Raw genomic sequence first — 19,065 nt, 5'->3', positions numbered from 1 at the left:
AATAGGCATTCAGGAAGCGCGATATCTTTTAAGTGGAGCAGCCAATAGAATTGTTTACCGCTACGTTGCCGACCCCTCGTGGTTACTCGCCGCCCTCGTGGTTACTCTTATGCTCCCTCATGGTTACTTTGTTGAGGTTGATTGCTATTTTGTTGGTTTATCTTTATTTATCCTTGAACACCAGTTGAGCTATTTCCTTTATCTCTTAATTCCATTTAAACCCCTCTATTTTGTTTTAATATTCCTCACCAATCTCTTATTTTTATTATTAAGGAATCCGCACAGCTCTCCACGAAATCTCCCTTTGCCTGTAACAATTTTGTTGAGAGAAAATTGGTTTTTGGTACGGGCAAGTCACATTGACAGTCTTAGGTTAGGTTAGTAACCAAGTCACTCGAGAGTGTAGCACCGCCGTCCCTGGATGGCACAGTAGTTAAGAGTCCCGGGGCTTAACCAATGTGTGCTGGGTTCGATTCCCGGCGACGGCACCTGTACTAGAGATGGGTCCGGGACATACTCTAAAAATCGAGCTATAAGCTACTTCGTTCTTAATAATTTGATATTGATCGTCCTCAGGAAAAAAAAGAAATACGTTTAATATAGTGACTTGTCAGAAGAAATACATGTAAGCAATGGTTGAGCGTTAGAAATAGCGTGCAAATCCTTTCATTTAACTTTATAGGGGACTTTTCAATAAAAGATCCTTTAATCTCAAAAAAAAAAAACTTGAGAGTGTAGCACCCCACCCAGAACTTGAAAATAGCAGGTGTCAATATCAAGCTCTACTCTATCAAGTTCGGCAGATTATACCAGATATCACCAGATCCAGTTGCGGTAACTAGAGAATGGGCGCACATTGCCTCAGATGAAGGAGCGCGGAGAAGAGCCTGGAAGAGCTGGCCAAGACGCCCAAGCGAACCAAAGCAAAAGGTCCTTCGATGGCATCTCCTTCAACATAAGTTAATAACAGCAAGAATTGCCCAACACTTCGACCACTCTAGCCCCAACTGCAAGAGATGCCGACGAGAAGAGACAGAGACGATAGAACAATCCTTCTTTGAATGTGCGAGAATTGGAGATCTGTGGAGGTGGTTTAACAGGCTCCATCAAAAGATCCTCGATAAGCCCTGGACAAGCATGCATAAGTACTAGAAACTCTTTGGATTCCACGAGGAGACGCGGGGCAAAGTTCAACAAGTCTCCATGTTGTTACACGACATCATGGTGTGGAGTATACATAAGACCAGGATTGCAATTGTAATGGACAACCAAGAACACGAGGACATCGCATTCAAGTGTATCTTTTTATCAGATCTTCTCATAGCAATCAAAGGACAATGGATACAGGCACAGAGGAAAAAAGACGAAGAAGGGTTCAAGCAAAAATGGGGAAAGAGCTCGCTAATCCAGATCAATGACACCCAAGAAGTAGCCTTCGACTTCGAGGAAGCAAAGAACACTTAACCCGACATTGCCAAGCATGGAACTCTTTAAATTATATCCCATGTTTTTCTAATACTTGTTTGGAAGCACATCTCACATTCGTAACATATATTAAATAAACCACAGGACGCAAGTTCCCGCGTCCTTAGAGAAACAAAAAAAAATCGAGAGTGTAGCACGAGTGTAGCGTAAGCTGAAGGTGCAATATTCGCGAGTATCATGACGAAAATAGCGTGATAGCACGACATGTATAACAAGGATTTCGACAACCTTAATATGCTCTCGATTTCGTTATTTCTCTTAATTTTACGTATAGCTTTTCTTGACTTATTTAAACCCCTCGGTTTATTTCAATGTTCTATACCGATTCTCTGAACTATAAAGATAAATTTTCTTATTTTATCAAGATCCGGACACCCCTCCACACAAATCTTCTTTCGCCCGTAACAATTTGTTGCGTCGAATATATGTCTAATAAGGTATATCTCGACAATCCTCTAGTTATCCCTAGGCTCTTGATTGTCCTTCCTTAAACACTTCAGAAGACTAATAAACGACACAAAGTGGATTGTAAAGTAATCCGGTTCTATCTCAATACCAAAATAGCACACTTTATTCTAGTTAAAGGTATTCTCCTTTTTATACTAAAGATAATGTATCACAAGTATGTAATATATATGAATATAAGGTGATTCTGGATAAATATGTTAATCGTATGATATTAAGTATACTGATCACCCCACAAAAGTATCTATCACACCATATCTTAAAGAATAAAATGATTATCAGAGAAATCTTTGGCTTTTTCCCTTGCCAATTCCTGGCAACTAGCCGGCTCACTATTCGAGTTTTCCGCTTTTCTTGTTGTCATTAATTGTCGACAGATCCATTGGATCCTCACTAACATTATCATATCCCTTCCTGGATGCCGTTCCCCGAAGAGCTGATATATGGATTGGCGCTGTAGCCGTCTCATGCCTGGATGCAATTGCCACTATCTCCTCCAAAGTTTCGGGATATCTTAGCCGAACTGCAATGTGACAATGAAGCTTTAGACCATCGATAAACCGATAGACTACCTCGTCCTCCGACAAACGAAGTCGACGTGAATATCCCTGGAACTTGTAATATATTCCATGATCGAGTCTCCCCGCTCCACTCTCTTCAACTGTGTCGTGTGCTAGAGAAGGGATATGTTGTAAGTTAGGGTAAATATGCAAATAGTAGCCGTTTTTCGAACATTGGTTTGTTACAATTTAATATTCCGTAGCAAGACTTTGGTTCAGCCTTCGGATTATATTTTCTGTGTCTTGCTTTACGTAACTTAGCTATTTTAAGTGTATATATAGCCTTCATATCTTAGTCTTTGTTAGAAGAAGTGAACAAGAAGTAACTAGTTTCGTAGGTGGTGAAATTAGAGTATAATTGTATTATAAATATATCCTAACTTCACTTCCTTCTATCATAAGAAACTGTTCGAGAGTCGCTGACCTTGATAGGATACAATAATCTCCTTTTTTCCTCTTTTTCCTCTGCTCTTTTTTTTTCATTTTTGAAATTTTAATTCATTTGTTACGTCATGGTATCCTTATACTTATCTTTACCATCATTCACATGATACAGAATTATAATATACTCATTTCATTATCACATATATCTTTGATGTCACTATCATTGAAAATATAAATAATGTATATATTAAGCCGTTTTTTAGAATTAAAAGCCCATCAGACTACCTGAAACTCTAAAATGACATCCATGAAAATAAAAATGGAGAATCGGGGTATCGATCCCCGTGCCTCTCGCATGCTAAGCGAGCGCTCTACCATTTGAGCTAATTCCCCGATCTTGATTTCCTTTTTTAGGAATAGGATATAATTCCTTTTTTTCGAAAATTTCTCGAAAGCCCCGGCCATGACACGAAGGATTACGGCCATCTTTGGTGGAAAGCACCGGATCCCGTCCGGCCATGACACGAAATATACCCGCTGTAACGCTCCGAGGACCCCATCCGTCACACCTTCTTCGAATGCCCCGAACTCACGTCAGTGTGGCATTGGGCGGAGAGGTGTATCCACACCATCTCAGGTCCCCTAAACACTCAGGTGCTGGATCCCAGAAATCTCGTACTTGGCGACCTACCAGAAGCCCCGAGGACATAAAACACGCGGCTCAAATCGTCTTTGATTCGGTATTATGGCAAATTCATCGGGACCGAATTGCCTACCATTTCGAATGCACTCGAGCATCACCCGAGACAATCATCCTCCGTGCCAAAATGGACATCGAGGAGGCTATGGGAGGTGAACTGATAAAGGCACGAATAAGATGAGAGATAGAGTTATTCCGAAGAAGGTGGTGCAGTCAGGGAGCGGTAATAGAAAGTTAGGATAGAGCAAAACTAAAACTGGAGTGACGAAGCAACCCTTCCTCTCTCCCTATCCACTCTTTACCTCCTCTCCTCCTCTTTACTTCATATCTTTCACCAAATACCCGATCACTATATACATCTAATCTACCCTTTATTCCCTTACTCCACGTTTATCACCTTCTCTATGTTCTTACCCCCTTGCGTTTCTTTGCCTTCCTCTCTTCTCTCCCTTTCTGGGCTAACATAAATTGTCAAAATCTAACTTCCACCTTGCCACCTAAATATAGCCCCACCCCTTTATTCCCCCTTTCTTTTTTCATTGTAATCATTAAACTCTTGTAAGCTACAGAAACTAATTAAAGACTCCGTTGATTGATCAAAAAAAAAATCATTTCCACTCCCTCCGGGATAGGGGGTGGAGTAGCTTAGTGGTAACCGCTCTTCGGTACCATCGAGATGGTGCGGGTTTCGAATCCCGTAACTCCCACCAGCACAAAAAAACGTGCTTGGATTCTCTAATAATTCTGTGCCTTGCTTGTCGCGTCTATGTTCTCTATCAGTATTTTCTGTCTTTTCCAAACTCTCCGTCCTGTCGTGTCTGGCTCTTGCTCTAGTATTGCCTCTGTCTTCAATTGAGACTATCATCAACCGTGCCAAACTGGATATTGAGGGGTTATAGGAGCCGAATTAACAATAGAACGAAGAAAGCGACAAATGGAACAGTTTTGAAGCAGGTGGTTCAAATGGTTGAAGAAAGTGTTATTAGAGTGGCACTGGTACTGGAATGATGCAGCAACATTTACTTCTACTTCTCCTTAACTCTTCTCCCCTTTCACCTTTCATCTCGTTTATCAACCTTACTCTGATACCCACAGTTAGATGAGGTTTGCCACACTTTTTCCAATTTGAGTTAAATATAACGTTGTGTCCACCATACCACCCCGAATTCATATTCTTCCTTAACTCTTAACCTTTCTTTCATTCGATTCCTTCATTAATGTAGCTATTGTACTTAATTAAGAGCCTTCTCATACAATGAAGTCTCGCTAATGACAATAAAAATCTCCTTTCTAATCCCTCCCTTTATCGATAGCACTCGTTGAAAAACTAGGACTCGATTTGCAAAAAATTCGTGAGATCTAAATGGTGGTCTGCGTCCATAAGTGATAAAAAAGAGTACTTCCAAGAGTTCTTATGTAGAGGAAGAAGGATACACTCATTTCCAATTTGTGGCCCATGCTCACCTGCTCGTTAAGCACCACCATGATAATCTTGGGTTAATCCCATTAGTATGCATTAGTTACATTAATTACACCAACCCGCTATTCAAGATAGCTACGAAAATTATTTGATATATCCGACTTCCAGATACGCTGAGCATTAATTCCTTTTAATATTTGGAGTTCAGTAAAACTTTCGTTGAATGAATCCAAAAGACAGTACGAAAATTCGAATGCGCTCCAAGTAGACATGTTGTATATGGTTATAATAGCTGGAAACAATTACGGTCACTAAGATAATTTATGCTCAGGTATTTGCAAACCTATATTAGCTAACCCCATCCGTACGATATGATAAATATAAATATATTTTAAAAAATAGTCTACAACATTAACGATTATATCAATCAAAAATACAAGGAGGAACAAGATGAAATATATCTCTTATAAATAGCTTCACATAAGTCTTTAAAATAAAAAATGCCCTTGCGAGGCAAGAAGTAATCACAATATTATCGATTATCAATAATTGTTAAAGCGGAAATAAAATTGTCCGCTTAAAAATTTTTGATAGTACGCCGAAAACCTAGATCGAACCATTTAAAGCCAAATAACCCGTAATTGATTCGAACAAACTGACACGTCGCTTATATATGGATGTAAAATGTCGTTCGTTTGGAACAACGTTCAAGAATATTTAATGCTTCATGATGGTTGACGTTTAGCTAATTTGTATTAATTTTTTTTACAAATTTCTCCTTTCCAACCTAAATCAAATCGACATAGGATATAATACTCTCTCTTATGAATGCCTTGTCTTCTAAAGAAATCACCTTCAAACTAAAACATCCTCGAGTCCGAAAGGCATGCTCTAGGTGTCATCTGAAAAAGCTAAAATGCAACGGTGATCCTAGTGGTTGTTTGCGCTGTAAAGCAGATGAAGTAGTTTGCGTGTACACAAATACGCCTGTTCGTAGAGGCCGTCCCCGCAATAAATTTCTGCAACATGAAAACATCTTTTTATTGTATGGCGATTACGAGACAATAGTCCAAAATCATGCATTGGAGGTTGATCGATTCTGTATTAGCATGAATGTAAGTTGAAGCTGCCATTTTCAAACGCTATCCTTCCTTTAATCACATTATGTCCTTCATTTAATTAGCCGTCGTATACTTCCATTTCGGCTTATCAACCTATATGGAGAACGAGATGGTCTGAAAGACTCAATTACAAACATTCGCCTGCTACCTATGCCCTTTGCAACAATTTGCTTGGCATTCTCGTAAAAAAGATGAGCGCATTGTCTCTGGATGAGAAAATCCATTGGTCTGATATAATTCCTATCCCTAATAAGTTGGAGAATAGCAAAAATAAGAGAGTCGTCTTCAAATATAGAGATCCTCTCAAATCGGTCAACTCCTTTACAGCAATAAAATTCATCAACGCGTGGTTCACGAGATACGCATTTCCCCTGATCCTCAATCGTAGTATCATGATCAAGAACTATGTGGAAAATCGAATCGATCCCTTTCTGTACGCACTAGTTTTCGGAAAGGTATTAAGGTTGGATTCTGACCGCAAAGCCACGGGAAAAGGGTTGATATTTATAGATTATGCGATGTGGTTGTTAGAACACGAGCCGTACCAACCCTCTCTCACAAAATTGCAGGGTCTCTATATTCTGAGCTGTTACTAGGCGTCATCTGGAAATTTTCAACAATCATCTCCATTGATCACTATTGCACTGAGGATGTCCAGGGATCTACGGATTCGAGAACAAGACTCGGATCAATTCGATTTGCAAATTGATCCTGTCGAACGGGAGCTGCGCAATAATATTTGGTGGGCATTACGCATAGCAATTACATATGCTACATTTCAAATTGATTTTGGCTTCTATGAACATTTAATGAATGCTTCTATAAAACTTCCCGTCAAAAGCGAACACGAATCCACACTCTTCAAGCTGGATAGAGATAATGGGTATTTTCTGTACCAAGAGGAGCACATTCGTCTCATTCGCTCATTTATACCTGCACTTATCTCAGTGTTAAGGTGCCCAATATCTGGCAGTGGGATATGCTAACAACATCAAACCCCTTTTATATAATTGACCATAACGGCATCAGGTTGACTGACCATGCTTCCACACATTCACAAGAAGACCCGCCGAGAATCTCAGAAGAAATTAATAAGATGATGCACGAAATTCCAGTAGATCTGAATCCAGCGAATACTTTGGAAATATTACTATTTCTTCACATCCTTAAAATTCACTCGTTTTTTTTTAACGATAAAATGAAGACACCATTTATCACCGTCGAAACTTTTTCAGAATGTTTAGATTCCGCCGAAATGGTCGTAAGCATCTCAGAGCTAATCCTTCCAAATCAGGAGAATTTACCGCTACACCCGATCATAATCTTTGGATTAAACACGAGCGCTTGCATTTTCGCAATGATTGTGGGGTCCAAAGTTTTGGATAGGCGCGAAGAGGCAATCCATAATTTGCATAGAACACAAAGAATGCTTACGAGCAAATATATTACTAACAACGATTCATTGTTCGGGCAGTAAAAGATATACAGTCACAATATGAAAATAGTGCGAAATATTTACCCCCCATTGGAGTAGAGGGGAGCAACGAAAGTACAATGGAATTAGTCCCAGCACTACGAGTTAGTTTTGGATCATTGATGAATGTAAATTCTACTAGCGATGTATCGCCACAAGAATTGATGATGCATGCGGTTTTATTACATTCGCCGGCCGCATCACACACACCTTCATCTGGCTCGCTCACCATTAATTGTACTCCCGAAAGATCACAATACGCTTCAGACATAAATCCAGAGCTTTGTTCCAATGAATACCATATCTCACTCAATCGAACTTTCTTTAATTCTAGCGCTGAAGTTATCTGCTCAAATCCAAGCCAAGCCTCGCTATCCACGTTTGTCAGGTCCCCTTGTTCTTCGATGCTATCATATCCGAGTTTGTTAGAACAAATATTATTTACTAATGCAGTAGATCCTATACAAGTTCTCTCAGGACCTCTAGATTATGGCACAGCGAATTTCAGCACCATTTCAAATCCTGCACCATGGCTTCAAGCAGTTGAATTTTCACTATCTCCTAATTGTTACGATCTGACACTCAGTGAGGGAAACGTGACTTCACGTCATTCTTATTTGCTCTGAAATATCAATCGTCGTTGAACCCATTAGATAAAGTAATCAAATTTGCCATTGCATTGAATTTTGTATCATTGATATATATATATGTTGCTATTGCCAGCTTCATTTACTTTTTACGAAAGCTAGTGATGTATTTTTACTACTCACCATCATGGTAACATTAGATCTTTTATTAGTTTAATATTTTCTTTGAAGAAACAGGAAAATATTACAACAACTGGCTATTGGTTAATTTGGGCATCTAACATTCAAATAAAGGGCGCGTTCACGCTTGCTTTTTTGATTATCTTCTTATTGTGAATATTTAGTATTCACAACCAACCATGTATCACTAATATTTTTCTCTTCTCGAGGGCCATTCACACTAGAATTTTGGTGCTCTCTAGTTCTATAGTTCAACTTGTGAAACGTGTTGGGATTACTATACACTCAAGCCGAAATACTGACTCGAGAGGTGTTTTTTAGTGATTATTTTGAATTTTTTGCTGATTCTGTTTTACTAAGTTGGCCAATTAAAATGCAGAATTTCGCTTAATTTTTAAATTAGTAATCCGAATAAGCGGGCAGTGTGAACACCCCCGATGTGATATTTATGATCTCATTTTTTCAATTTATACGACTTTTAACCAGCAATCTATATATACTCTTAAAATATTAGGTTACTTTCTTTCTAAGTGAAGCAATAACCCGCTCTCATATCGATTATTTGCAAATATAAAATAAGGCTTAGACAAATACTTTATTAAATAACATTTATGAACTACTACCAACCCATGTAAACAGAACCAACATTGCAAACCCTTGCCCATGCTATTCAATTTGATTATTTATTTTTTCACTCTCCTATTTACTTACTATTTATCTGTTCTCCAAGTATGCACTTTATGGAATTTCCAGTAGCACTTATATTTATTTTCCTGCTCTCAGCTCTTAACACTGTGCTTGCATCAAAAGACACTACTATCACCCATAGAGGTACGCGAACATCCATATTCTTTTATTTTTTTATATATTTATTATTCATATTGTATGAAATGCTAGTCTATTTTGATATCAACCAAGGAAATAGATACCTGGGCCGCATTATCATTGGACTTTATGGCAAGGCCGTTCCAAAGACAGGTAGATATATTTTAGCGCTTTTAAAAAATCTTTATTGAGAAGAACAGAATTATTAACAAGATTCTATGACACAATTTACTTATATTAGTGGAAAATTTTCGAGCTTTGTCTACTTATGAGGTGACTCTAATGTAGCAGTTTTCATATGCTAGATGCTAATAATGCGTCTTTATATTTTTTTTTTAAAAAAAAAACATACCATGCTAGAAAGGATATGGCTATAAAGGCTCCACGTTCCATCGGGTTATTAAAAATTTCATGATACAAGGAGGTGATTTTTCAAAAGGGGATGGCACAGGAGGATGGTCCATCTATGGCGAGACCTTTCCTGACGAGAACTTCGATCTTTTACACATCGAGCCAGGCACTGTTTCCATGGCAAATGCCGGTCCAGACACCAATGGCTCGCAATTTTTTATTACGACCGTGAGCACTCCATTTCTTGATGGGAAACACGTAGTATTTGGAAAAGTACTCAGCGGTAATGAATTTAATCTAGTCATATCAGATGCTTCTTCTAACACTCTCTTGCTCATTAAATTCCACTTCTCAGGTATGGATGTTGTGCAGGCAATCGAGAGAACCAGGACCAATTTCAAAAAGAAGCCACTTATTCCTGTGGTGATTGCTGCTGCAGGAGAAATAAAATAATCCAACTCTAGATTTTCTACCAAGTTTAATCCACCAATTAAAAAATGATTATAGTGATGATTAAAGATTAGGAGAATTCGCAAGATGAAGATATAGAGGAGGAATGGTTGGAGGAGGACGAGTAAATTGAGTCTTATTTACTGCGTATAACATATTGTAACTTTATTAAAGATAGTGATAAGATATTTTCAGTATTCTCTAAATAATTCAATTAATCAAAAGATGTGAGACGATAAACATGTATAGAATTAGGCAAAGAACGGATACACAGTAAAACTGTATTACTAAGAATACTTAAATAACCAACCTCACACTACTTTTTAAACTAAATAACTAATAACTAGAAGTATTTTATATCTTTGTCAAAAAAAAAGGGAGGACGAGATATTATAGCTAATAAAAATTCAGGAATAACAAATTCTTTGCTATTCCTATATGATTTTATCTCATTTTACCCTCTTTTCTCTCTTTAGCGTTTCATCCTATATTTTATGATAACTTCCTTTTTTTCGCTTCTCTGCCTCCACTCTCTTCCTCTCTGCCTCTTGCCTCATCCTTTCAGCCGCGGCTTCGTTCTGTTGGTGAATTTCTTTTCGTCTCTTCTCCGCCTCCATTCTCCTCCTCTCTGCCTCATGCCTTGCCCTTTCAGCGGCAGCTTCGTTCTGCTGGTGTATCTCTTTTCGCCGCCTTTCTGCTTCCATTCTTCTCCTCTCTGCCTCCTGCCTTATCCTCTCAGCGGCAGCCTCATTCTGTTGGTGAATTTCTTTTCGTCTCTTCTCCGCCTCCATTCTCCTCCTCTCTGCCTCATGCCTTGCCCTTTCAGCGGCAGCTTCGTTCTGCTGGTGTATCTCTTTTCGTCGCCTTTCCGCTTCTATTCTTCTCCTCTCTGCTTCCTGCCTTATCCTCTCAGCGGCAGCTTCATTCTGTTGGTGAATTTCTTTTCGTCTCTTCTCCGCCTCCATTCTCCTCCTCTCTGCCTCATGCCTCGCCCTTTCAGCAGCGGCCTCGTTCTGCTGATATATCTCTTTTCGCCGCCTTTCCGCTTCCATTCTTCTCCTCTCTGCCTCCTGCCTCATCCTTTCAGCGGCAGCCTCATTCTGTTGATGGATTTCTTTTCTCCTCTTGTCTGCCTCCACTCGTCTCCTCTCTGCTTCCTTCCTCATTCTCTCTTCAATGCTTTCTGTTCGCTTTAGGATTTCTTTCCCATCTTCTTTTACCCCGATAATACTTATCCCATCACTATGAAAGCCACGGGCAACTGGCTGATCATGTTTGATGGATACAGCCTTATCTTCGAAATTGACCAAAGCTGCCTGCGAAGTAGTGATCAGATTAAAAGCAAAGGTAAGAGTAATGAGAATGGTGGAACCCTTCATGTTTCTTTTCAGAAAAGCGCAGAATAGGATAAAAGTCTCTGGATTTCAAGAAAAAGTGCGAATATAATTGACAGAATGAGATACTCCATAAAATCTATTCTCTATCTCCTTTTATAATGTATTATCATTAGTCCAAAAACTGGGCTTAAAAGTATGTTTCTTTTCCATAACCACAGCATATGGATACATGGTTTCTCCACCACAGCATTCCATGCTCTGTTTCCTTGGTCTTTAGGCCAATCTTTAATGTTAATGAACACGATTACTAAAATGGCACAACCCGTGCGAGTTTTCTCACAATAGCTGGCATGGAAACAAGTTTCAATTTTGATTCCGTTACTCTCACTAGGGCAACAACAGCCGTGGCACAAATGAGAGGTTAAGTTGTTTTGGTGGATGCTGCCTGCGCGCGTTTTCTGCTTTTCAACACTGTTAAAAATAGATATACAAGTTGTCCTTCATGGGAGAAGCCTCGAACGTTGGGCAAGTTGTGGAGGGTTTCATTCATTTTGGCAGACACTGTGCTGGACCAATAGAACAAGAAATGGTCAGATGAAAACCTATTAATTGCCATCTCTTGTGAAGCGCGCTAGAAACATAGCTTTGCCGCTCTACAAGTCCCTGTTAATATACTTGCAAGTGGCGTAAAGATTTATTCCCTATTTACCAGGAATCCAATTTATTTATACTACGTCACACGAGAATTTAAAGTTTATTGCCGTGTTGGGTGGCGTATAGAACTAAGCTCCCCTCTTCATCGAAAGTTAAGTGAAGCAAAAAAGGGAGCGAGATCTTACGCGTCCATTTTGCAAGAAGTAACAGCTTCTTTACGATAACTTTCCAAGAGAATCCAGGGATCAGGTGCTATCTTTGCAATCAAAAAATGCAGCTGGAATAACGAATAAGGGAGGGAAACTCGTGAGAATACGGAAGCTCTTTCTTAAGAAGAAAAGTGTGCGCAACCCCACTCACATTCCATCCTAATTACATGCTTGCTCGTGTTGAGAGCTATAATATTTTTTACCCTGATCCATCCCCAAATTCCGTCGATTGTTACATCGCACGAATAGGTTTTACATTTATTAACCTTGAATTGGTATTAATCTTGCGAAGCTCATATGCGACCACCAATGCCACTACTTGCTTCCAGCCACTCTGGCACTACTATCTCTAGATCTGGGAAATTCTGGAATATCGAAAGGAAATAAAATATATATCTCAACTGGCTCTAGATTTTTCTATCTGGCAAACATGATGAGAATATCTAAGCTTTAGCTCTATCTTAGAGCATTATTCAAATAAAGAGTACTGTATGTTGATTCATAGTAATAAGCTATCTTAATTAAGAGTGTTTTGTGAGCTCAAATCTAGTGGGGCTCGTTATAATCTTTTATGGTATCTTACTATTCGAAATTTAATTTTCTGCTGTTCGTTATCAGACGATAATTCTGAAATACACTAACATTCTTGTTAGACAAGATATATTATTTTGCAAAATATATATTCCTCGTCCTTTTAAATAATCGTCAGTTAGTCCTATGAGCCCATTCATGATATAAATTGCTTTTAGTTCATTTCTATTCGCACTTTAAAATAGGTGTTCGACTATCAACTAATATTCAACTAGTGATTTACTGCGCCAATTCAAAGTTTTTTACACCCCAACTTGATGAACAGTCCCAAATTAAAAAGCACCCTTAAATTCGTCGCGAAATTCAAAAAATTAAATAAGTTACTATAATTATAGTGTGAATGTTCCCTTTTTACAATGACAAGTAATTCTGTCGATACCAGAAATATAAAAGACGCCTACTTGACCGAGCTGAATCCTGCACAGCTCACAGCTGTAACTAACACAGCCAAATCGTTACAAGTCTTAGCTGGTCCAGGCTCAGGTATTCAAGCTGAAGAGTTCTTGGATGTTCTCAGGGTTGAGCATTCAATTGGGCCAATTTAATAACAATATTATATTCCTATTCCATAATTTTTGATTGAACCTTTTTTAGGGAAGACAAAAGGTGATGCCTTACGATTAAACCTAAGTGGATCCATATAATAATCGCGATATATTTAATATTATGATTTTTGTGGTATAGTTCTTACATCTCGCGTCGCGTGGCTCATCGAGAAGCAGGGACTTAACCCATGCAATGTTGTGGTTGTCACCTTTACTAATAAAGCAGCGAGTGAGATGCGCTCGCGCTTGAGCAGCGATAAGCTTCTTGGACAAGAAATCACAGATTATGTCGTGATGGGCACATTTCACTCCATTTGTGCTAGATATCTTAGAAAGCATGGTGGCTATATCAAGTTGAATTCTAATTTCGTGATTGCTGATGCTTCTGAAAGGTCCGCTGCTCTCTTTATTTGTTATTTTACAATCAACTTATTAATCGGATTTTTTGTGCTCCTTTATAGTAAAAATATCCTGAAGAAGATTTTAAAAGAGTTGAATATATTCGAGAGAAAAGTTGGTAAGCAGAGTGCTCACTTGGTGCTTATGGCTCTGTCACTCAAACGTCCTTATATTTTAGAGGTGTACATGTCGGAAATCTCAAAAGCCAAGTGCAATAATATGAGTCCTGAAGCCATTAAGGAAAAATACCCCTTCAAATCCGATGTCGCATGTGTGTATAAAGCTTATGAATCAAAGCTGAGAGAAAATAATAGTTTGGTATGCAATTGAGTATTCATTTGCTATCGCACCTTTGTCGTTAACAATACTTTGAGTAAACAGGATTTTGATGACCTCCTTGTCTTTGCCCTTAAATTATTTAGGACGGAAAAAAACATTTTAAAAGGAGTAGAACACGTATTAGTTGACGAGGTATTATATATTGGTGTTGTTCCCGGGGTTTCTGATACGACTGCTAAAATCTTTCCCAACTATCAGTTTCAAGATACCAACAGTATACAGTATGAACTTGTTAAACTATTTGCAAAAGCAAGCAAATGTCTTACTGTTGTTGGAGGTTACATATTTGCTTTCGTTTTAACCTGGTGAAGCCGCCTATTTATTAGTTCTATCCCTTTCTAGACCCAGATCAGAGCATCTACCTCTGGCGGAGCGCAGACGTAGCTAATTTCAAGAAAATGTGCAAAGACTTTAGTGGTACGGAAATAGTTCGGCTGGAACAGAATTACAGGTCTACGGCGTCGATTTTAGAATGTGCGATCCATGTGGTATCCAAAGGTAATGCTATCTATATTATTGCCAAAAGACTTAGTAGCGTCTAAATCTGCTGCACACTTTTGTGGCTGCCCCCCCCCCCCTCTCCCATTCCTTTGAAACTAATTCAGACACCGACCGAATCGCTAAAGGACTTTGGACTTCAAACATGCGAGGCGTGTTGGTAAGCGTATGCACGACCCAAGATCAAGAGATGGAGGCCCAGCTTATTGCACAGGAGATTGCTCGCCTCACACATGAAACCCGACAAATGCTTCACTATTCAGATTTTGCGGTGCTTGTAAGAGTGAACGTATTGACGCGTGCTGTCGAAGCCGCATTACAGGGTTCTGGAATACCATACAACGTGGTATGCATTTGGATCCTCTCTTTTACTCTTCTCTGCTATTTTATTCATGCTAAATGCTCTAATACACAATCGAATTAGGTTGGCGCATACAAGTTTTTCGATCGAATGGAAATTAAAGATATTATCGCGTATTTGCGCCTCGTGGAAAATGACCGGGATACACTTGCATTTGAGCGAATAATTAACGTGCCAAAACGTGAGATTGGGCCAAAGACGATAGACGCGATCCTTCGAATCGCTACTGAACACCAATTGTCACCGATTGAAGTTGTAAAAAACCTTGTCGCAGGAAAATCGACTGCAGAATTTAAACGATTACCGAAAAAAGGCTTGACAGACTTCTTGAAAACCATAGTCACACTTAAACAGGCGATTGATAAAGTGGGTGCGAACATCTTGGAACAATAATTTCGAAGTCTTGCTAACCTTTTCCTTTTTTTTATTGCTGCCATCGCTTGCAATAAATTCAGAATGTGAGTATTCCCGCGTTGATCTATCTAATCCTCGAGAAGATGGGCTATGAGGAGCATTTGCGCAAAAACTACCAGGATGCGGACGCACGCGTTGAAAATGTACTGGAATTGATCAGTTTCGCCACCCGTTTTGAGTGCACCTCTAGTACAGGTGGAGACCCATCCGGTGAGGTTGAAAATGGGCCGATCGAAAATTCAGTAGATTCGTAGGTTTTATACAAAGAAGGACTGGCTCACTTTGCGCAATCTGATCCTTACTATTTTCGACTAGCCCTCTCTCGACCTTTTTAACTTCGGCATCACTGGCATCAGATATAGAATATTCTGATGAAAGGCAGAAAAATGTAAGAATTTATGTTTTCATTCCGCTGCTAGCCTCAAGGAAACCCTAAATTGGAATATTTTTAGGCCGTTACCATTGCGACTCTCCACGCGTCAAAAGGTAGGTTATTTAAATTTATTACATTTAAATTTTTGTAATGACGCGCTCGATACACAAAAATGTGAAAGGGTTGGAGTGGCCATGCGTATTTGTTATCGGATGTGAGGATGGATTAATCCCTCATACGCGGAGCCAGAATTCAGTTGCAGAGAAGAACGAAGAAAGGTAACACGATCTCGCTTGTATTTTTAACTCCATATATAAAATGGCTCTTACTTGGATATTTGGTAGGCGTCTGCTCTATGTCGGAATGACTCGCGCAAAATGTTTCCTCTATTGCACCAATTCCCTGCTTCGCACTACCGGTGGCTACAACGGCGAACGCATGTTATCACCGTTTCTTCGGGATTTACCACAAGCGAGTTTCTCGACCGTGTTGCCCGAACTTGATACGGAAATGAGAAGACAGCTGGCTGTACTTCTCGGGCGACCTGTCCCAAGTGAAAGCGAGCCACTTGAAGAAAAGACATGGAAGGATTTGCTGTACCATAAACCTGCGGAGGATGATCTAAACTATTCAGACGAGGACGGAAAACATGCAAGCAATGGGGAGGATGACTCTGATAATTTTTGGAGTCTACAGCCGCGGTACGCTGGGAACTGGTACAGTGCCTATGGAGACGCCATGTTTAAAAAACGTCAGAGTAGTGAGAAACGGTATGGCGGTAGCACAAGTGAAAATCCCAGATTTGGAGCCTGGAAGCGGCCCCGTACAACTATGGACGAATTTAGAGATGGCATGGGACCATACTCGAGACTCAAGCACAACCACCTACATCGGAACACTGTTTCCAACAATCTCCCCTCATCAGCTAACGGATTCAGATCAGCGGCAAGCCTATTGAGGGTCTCAGTTACATCGGATGGTTTATCGCAGGAGGCAGCCATACTAGTAGAAGATGACGAGGAGAGCGACTATCGGTCGTACCTAGGAGTCGAATCATCACAAAAATCAGTCTCTTCGAATTCTTCATCGATGCTCGATAGCAATAGGGAGTCGTCAACATATATGAGCGGATTCAGCCCTGCGTCTCTACTGCTCAGGACCTCGAGTGTTGGGGAGAATTCCTCGACAGAAGAAGGGAGGAAGGATGCAATCATGTCTAATTCAAAAAGAGCGAGCAGGAGCAAACGCCCTGCCGACAAGGGAAATGACTCATTGAGTAGGTTCGGTTTCACTAAGGAAAAGGGCCCAAAAAATTAAACTTCCCTCGTCTTTTAAGCCTCTATATATCTCAACGTAATATCTCCACTACTCTGTATATTCCATTCCCTTAATCAAAATAAATTACAGAAGAATTGTAAAAATAAAAGTAAAATATAATAACAAGCAAAAAAATATTGCTTAAAACTGAGCATGTGTCGATAGAATGGCTGACAAAGAATTTACATAAAAAAACAAGACGGAGTAAAACATACATCAACAACGCTATGTGCTTTTCGGATCCCCTTTATCTTCATTTTCCTTTAAATTTTTCTCGGTAGTTGCAGTCGAACGCTTTTTTGTTTCTTTATTTTCATCCTCCCCTTCTCGCCGCCCACTCCACACACCCCATAGTTTTCCAGCACCATTGTGCACTAGATGCACTGCGTCCATTCGCTTTACAGTTTCGGCAAATCTCTCGAAAAAGGCCGATTGTGTTCCGTCGGTAAAGGAGTTGGTATACCGAGTAAGAAGAGTAAATACCGGTGTGAATGTTCGTTTGATCACTTTGGTTGCTGAAATAGAAGTGATATAGGTAAATGCACAGCCAAAGTGTAAGACGAAAACCAAATAATTCATTACTTTCAGCGCCAGCTTGCTCAACCTTTTCCCCAATATCGATTTCGTATACCACAGCTTCCTCGTTTTTATCAATTCTACTAGAATTATGTTTGTTAGAGATTTAGAATAAAGAGCATAATTGGAGGAAAAAACCCACCTCGAATCTTTTACATCTTGATTATCTACCATGCTTTGGCTCATATCTGATAACAACATGCCAATAATTAAATCACTTTATATACAATAATCTTGTGAAATACTCACTCTCAATATGACTATTGCAAGTCTTGGTTCCTTTTAGCGCAATAACCCGGTATCCACGCCACCACTTATCTTCTTCTCTCTGTCTCTGAAAACAAATCATCCGGCATTCAGGATCCTCACCTAATCGCCGTGAACCGCTCTGTTGCTTACACCATTGCAAACAATATTCGTCCCAGCGCTCTTCATCCTGCGAAGGATTCATCAAATCACGCATACGTTTACGTATAGTGTTGGTAAAGGAGGTATAGTCTTGATTCTTCTGCTCATGATTCTCGTTATGCTCATCGTCGGAATTTGGATTCTTGGTGGACATTTTTTCTTTCAAAGATTCAATAGAAAATCGTGAGCTTGGCAAGATAATTAAAGAAAATTGAACATAATCTGAAATTCTGTGGCTGCCAAAATTTTGGAGAGAAAGAGCACACTACAAATTAAGAAATATGACGCAGCTAGTCAAAAGATGTATTCAGGCGTGCTTTGGAAATAAGAAACAGCCCTAGGACAAAACAAAAATGGAGTGGAGAATCGGGGTATCGATCCCCGTGCCTCTCGCATGCTAAGCGAGCGCTCTACCATTTGAGCTAATTCCCCTAAGTGACGACGACTGTCGTGTGCTAGAGAAGGGATATGCTGTAAGCTAGGATAAATAGGCGAATAGTAGCGGTTTCACGGACGGGGAGAGGTGGTGCAGTGGTCCACTTCAGGTGCCATAATCGAAATGGCGCGGGTTCGAACCCCGCAATCCCCACCAGCACTCGCTTCTTGAGATTGCTGTCCACTTGCCCTTTGGCTCTAACACGACAAACACGACTTTCACGATAAACACAACAATAACGACTATTACTGACGCAATGAGCGATGCTCGTCAACATGACGTGGATAACTTACTTCGCGTCAAGCTCTTTCACGTCTGCTTCTTGTAATATTGGGAACTATTAACCTAATAAAAGTTTCCATTGATTGATCAAAAAAAAAAGCGGTTTCACGGACAATAGTTTGTTACTATTTAATATTCCGTAGCGAGACTTTGGTTCAGCCTTCGGATTATATTTTCTGTGACTTACTTTACGTAATTTAAGTGTATAAATAGTCTTTAGATCTTAAGTGTTGTAAGGACAAGAAGTAACAAGAGTATTATTAGTTTCTTTATATTTTCAATCTCTTTTCAAATATCTCCTTAAACTATCTTGAGCACACGAAA

At 39.6% G+C, this 19,065-nt stretch overlaps 7 protein-coding genes and 3 non-coding genes across 10 annotated transcripts; 5 read left to right on the top strand and 5 right to left on the bottom strand.

Annotated features, from left to right (window-relative positions):
- Positions 1–782: 782 nt before the first annotated feature.
- VTP21DRAFT_11147 (uncharacterized protein) lies at positions 783–1,220 on the bottom strand (the record flags this gene model as incomplete). The annotated part of the gene is made up of 3 exons (XM_069390561.1): positions 783–896; positions 988–1,127; positions 1,214–1,220. The coding sequence occupies 3 exons, from the start codon at positions 1,218–1,220 to the stop codon at positions 783–785; spliced, it is 261 nt and encodes an 86-aa protein (XP_069252697.1).
- Positions 1,221–3,214: 1,994 nt separating this feature from the next.
- VTP21DRAFT_t89 lies at positions 3,215–3,287 on the bottom strand. Its single transcript has one exon. It is a non-coding gene; the product is annotated as a tRNA-Ala (tRNA).
- Positions 3,288–3,412: 125 nt separating this feature from the next.
- Positions 3,413–3,775, top strand: VTP21DRAFT_11146 (uncharacterized protein; the record flags this gene model as incomplete). The annotated part of the gene is made up of 1 exon (XM_069390560.1): positions 3,413–3,775. The coding sequence occupies one exon, from the start codon at positions 3,413–3,415 to the stop codon at positions 3,773–3,775; it is 363 nt and encodes a 120-aa protein (XP_069252696.1).
- A 453-nt stretch (positions 3,776–4,228) lies between these two features.
- On the top strand, positions 4,229–4,304 carry VTP21DRAFT_t115. Its single transcript has one exon. It is a non-coding gene; the product is annotated as a tRNA-Gly (tRNA).
- Positions 4,305–6,785: 2,481 nt separating this feature from the next.
- VTP21DRAFT_11145 (uncharacterized protein) lies at positions 6,786–7,612 on the top strand (the record flags this gene model as incomplete). Its single annotated transcript, XM_069390559.1, has 2 exons — positions 6,786–7,018; positions 7,084–7,612. 2 exons carry the CDS (start codon positions 6,786–6,788, stop codon positions 7,610–7,612), a joined length of 762 nt encoding a protein of 253 aa, XP_069252695.1.
- Positions 7,613–9,612: 2,000 nt separating this feature from the next.
- VTP21DRAFT_11144 (uncharacterized protein) lies at positions 9,613–10,005 on the top strand (the record flags this gene model as incomplete). The annotated part of the gene is made up of 2 exons (XM_069390558.1): positions 9,613–9,835; positions 9,908–10,005. 2 exons carry the CDS (start codon positions 9,613–9,615, stop codon positions 10,003–10,005), a joined length of 321 nt encoding a protein of 106 aa, XP_069252694.1.
- A 482-nt stretch (positions 10,006–10,487) lies between these two features.
- VTP21DRAFT_11143 (uncharacterized protein) lies at positions 10,488–11,381 on the bottom strand (the record flags this gene model as incomplete). Its single annotated transcript, XM_069390557.1, has 1 exon — positions 10,488–11,381. One exon carries the CDS (start codon positions 11,379–11,381, stop codon positions 10,488–10,490), a length of 894 nt encoding a protein of 297 aa, XP_069252693.1.
- Positions 11,382–13,149: 1,768 nt separating this feature from the next.
- VTP21DRAFT_11142 (uncharacterized protein) lies at positions 13,150–17,039 on the top strand (the record flags this gene model as incomplete). Its single annotated transcript, XM_069390556.1, has 15 exons — positions 13,150–13,276; positions 13,388–13,399; positions 13,478–13,730; positions 13,800–13,855; positions 13,916–14,055; positions 14,119–14,208; positions 14,275–14,353; positions 14,419–14,574; positions 14,682–14,920; positions 14,999–15,301; positions 15,391–15,599; positions 15,665–15,737; positions 15,802–15,835; positions 15,904–16,000; positions 16,067–17,039. The coding sequence occupies 15 exons, from the start codon at positions 13,150–13,152 to the stop codon at positions 17,037–17,039; spliced, it is 2,841 nt and encodes a 946-aa protein (XP_069252692.1).
- Positions 17,040–17,264: 225 nt separating this feature from the next.
- On the bottom strand, positions 17,265–18,177 carry VTP21DRAFT_11141 (uncharacterized protein; the record flags this gene model as incomplete). The annotated part of the gene is made up of 4 exons (XM_069390555.1): positions 17,265–17,554; positions 17,622–17,695; positions 17,758–17,803; positions 17,865–18,177. 4 exons carry the CDS (start codon positions 18,175–18,177, stop codon positions 17,265–17,267), a joined length of 723 nt encoding a protein of 240 aa, XP_069252691.1.
- A 205-nt stretch (positions 18,178–18,382) lies between these two features.
- On the bottom strand, positions 18,383–18,455 carry VTP21DRAFT_t88. The gene has a single exon. It is a non-coding gene; the product is annotated as a tRNA-Ala (tRNA).
- Positions 18,456–19,065: the final 610 nt, after the last annotated feature.

The sequence above is a fragment of the Calcarisporiella thermophila genome (assembly GCF_041956535.1).
Source record: "Calcarisporiella thermophila strain CBS 279.70 unplaced genomic scaffold VTP21scaffold_8, whole genome shotgun sequence".
Taxonomy (NCBI): Eukaryota; Fungi; Calcarisporiellomycota; class Calcarisporiellomycetes; order Calcarisporiellales; family Calcarisporiellaceae; genus Calcarisporiella; species Calcarisporiella thermophila.
This window is presented reverse-complemented; position numbering and strand designations above follow the sequence as displayed.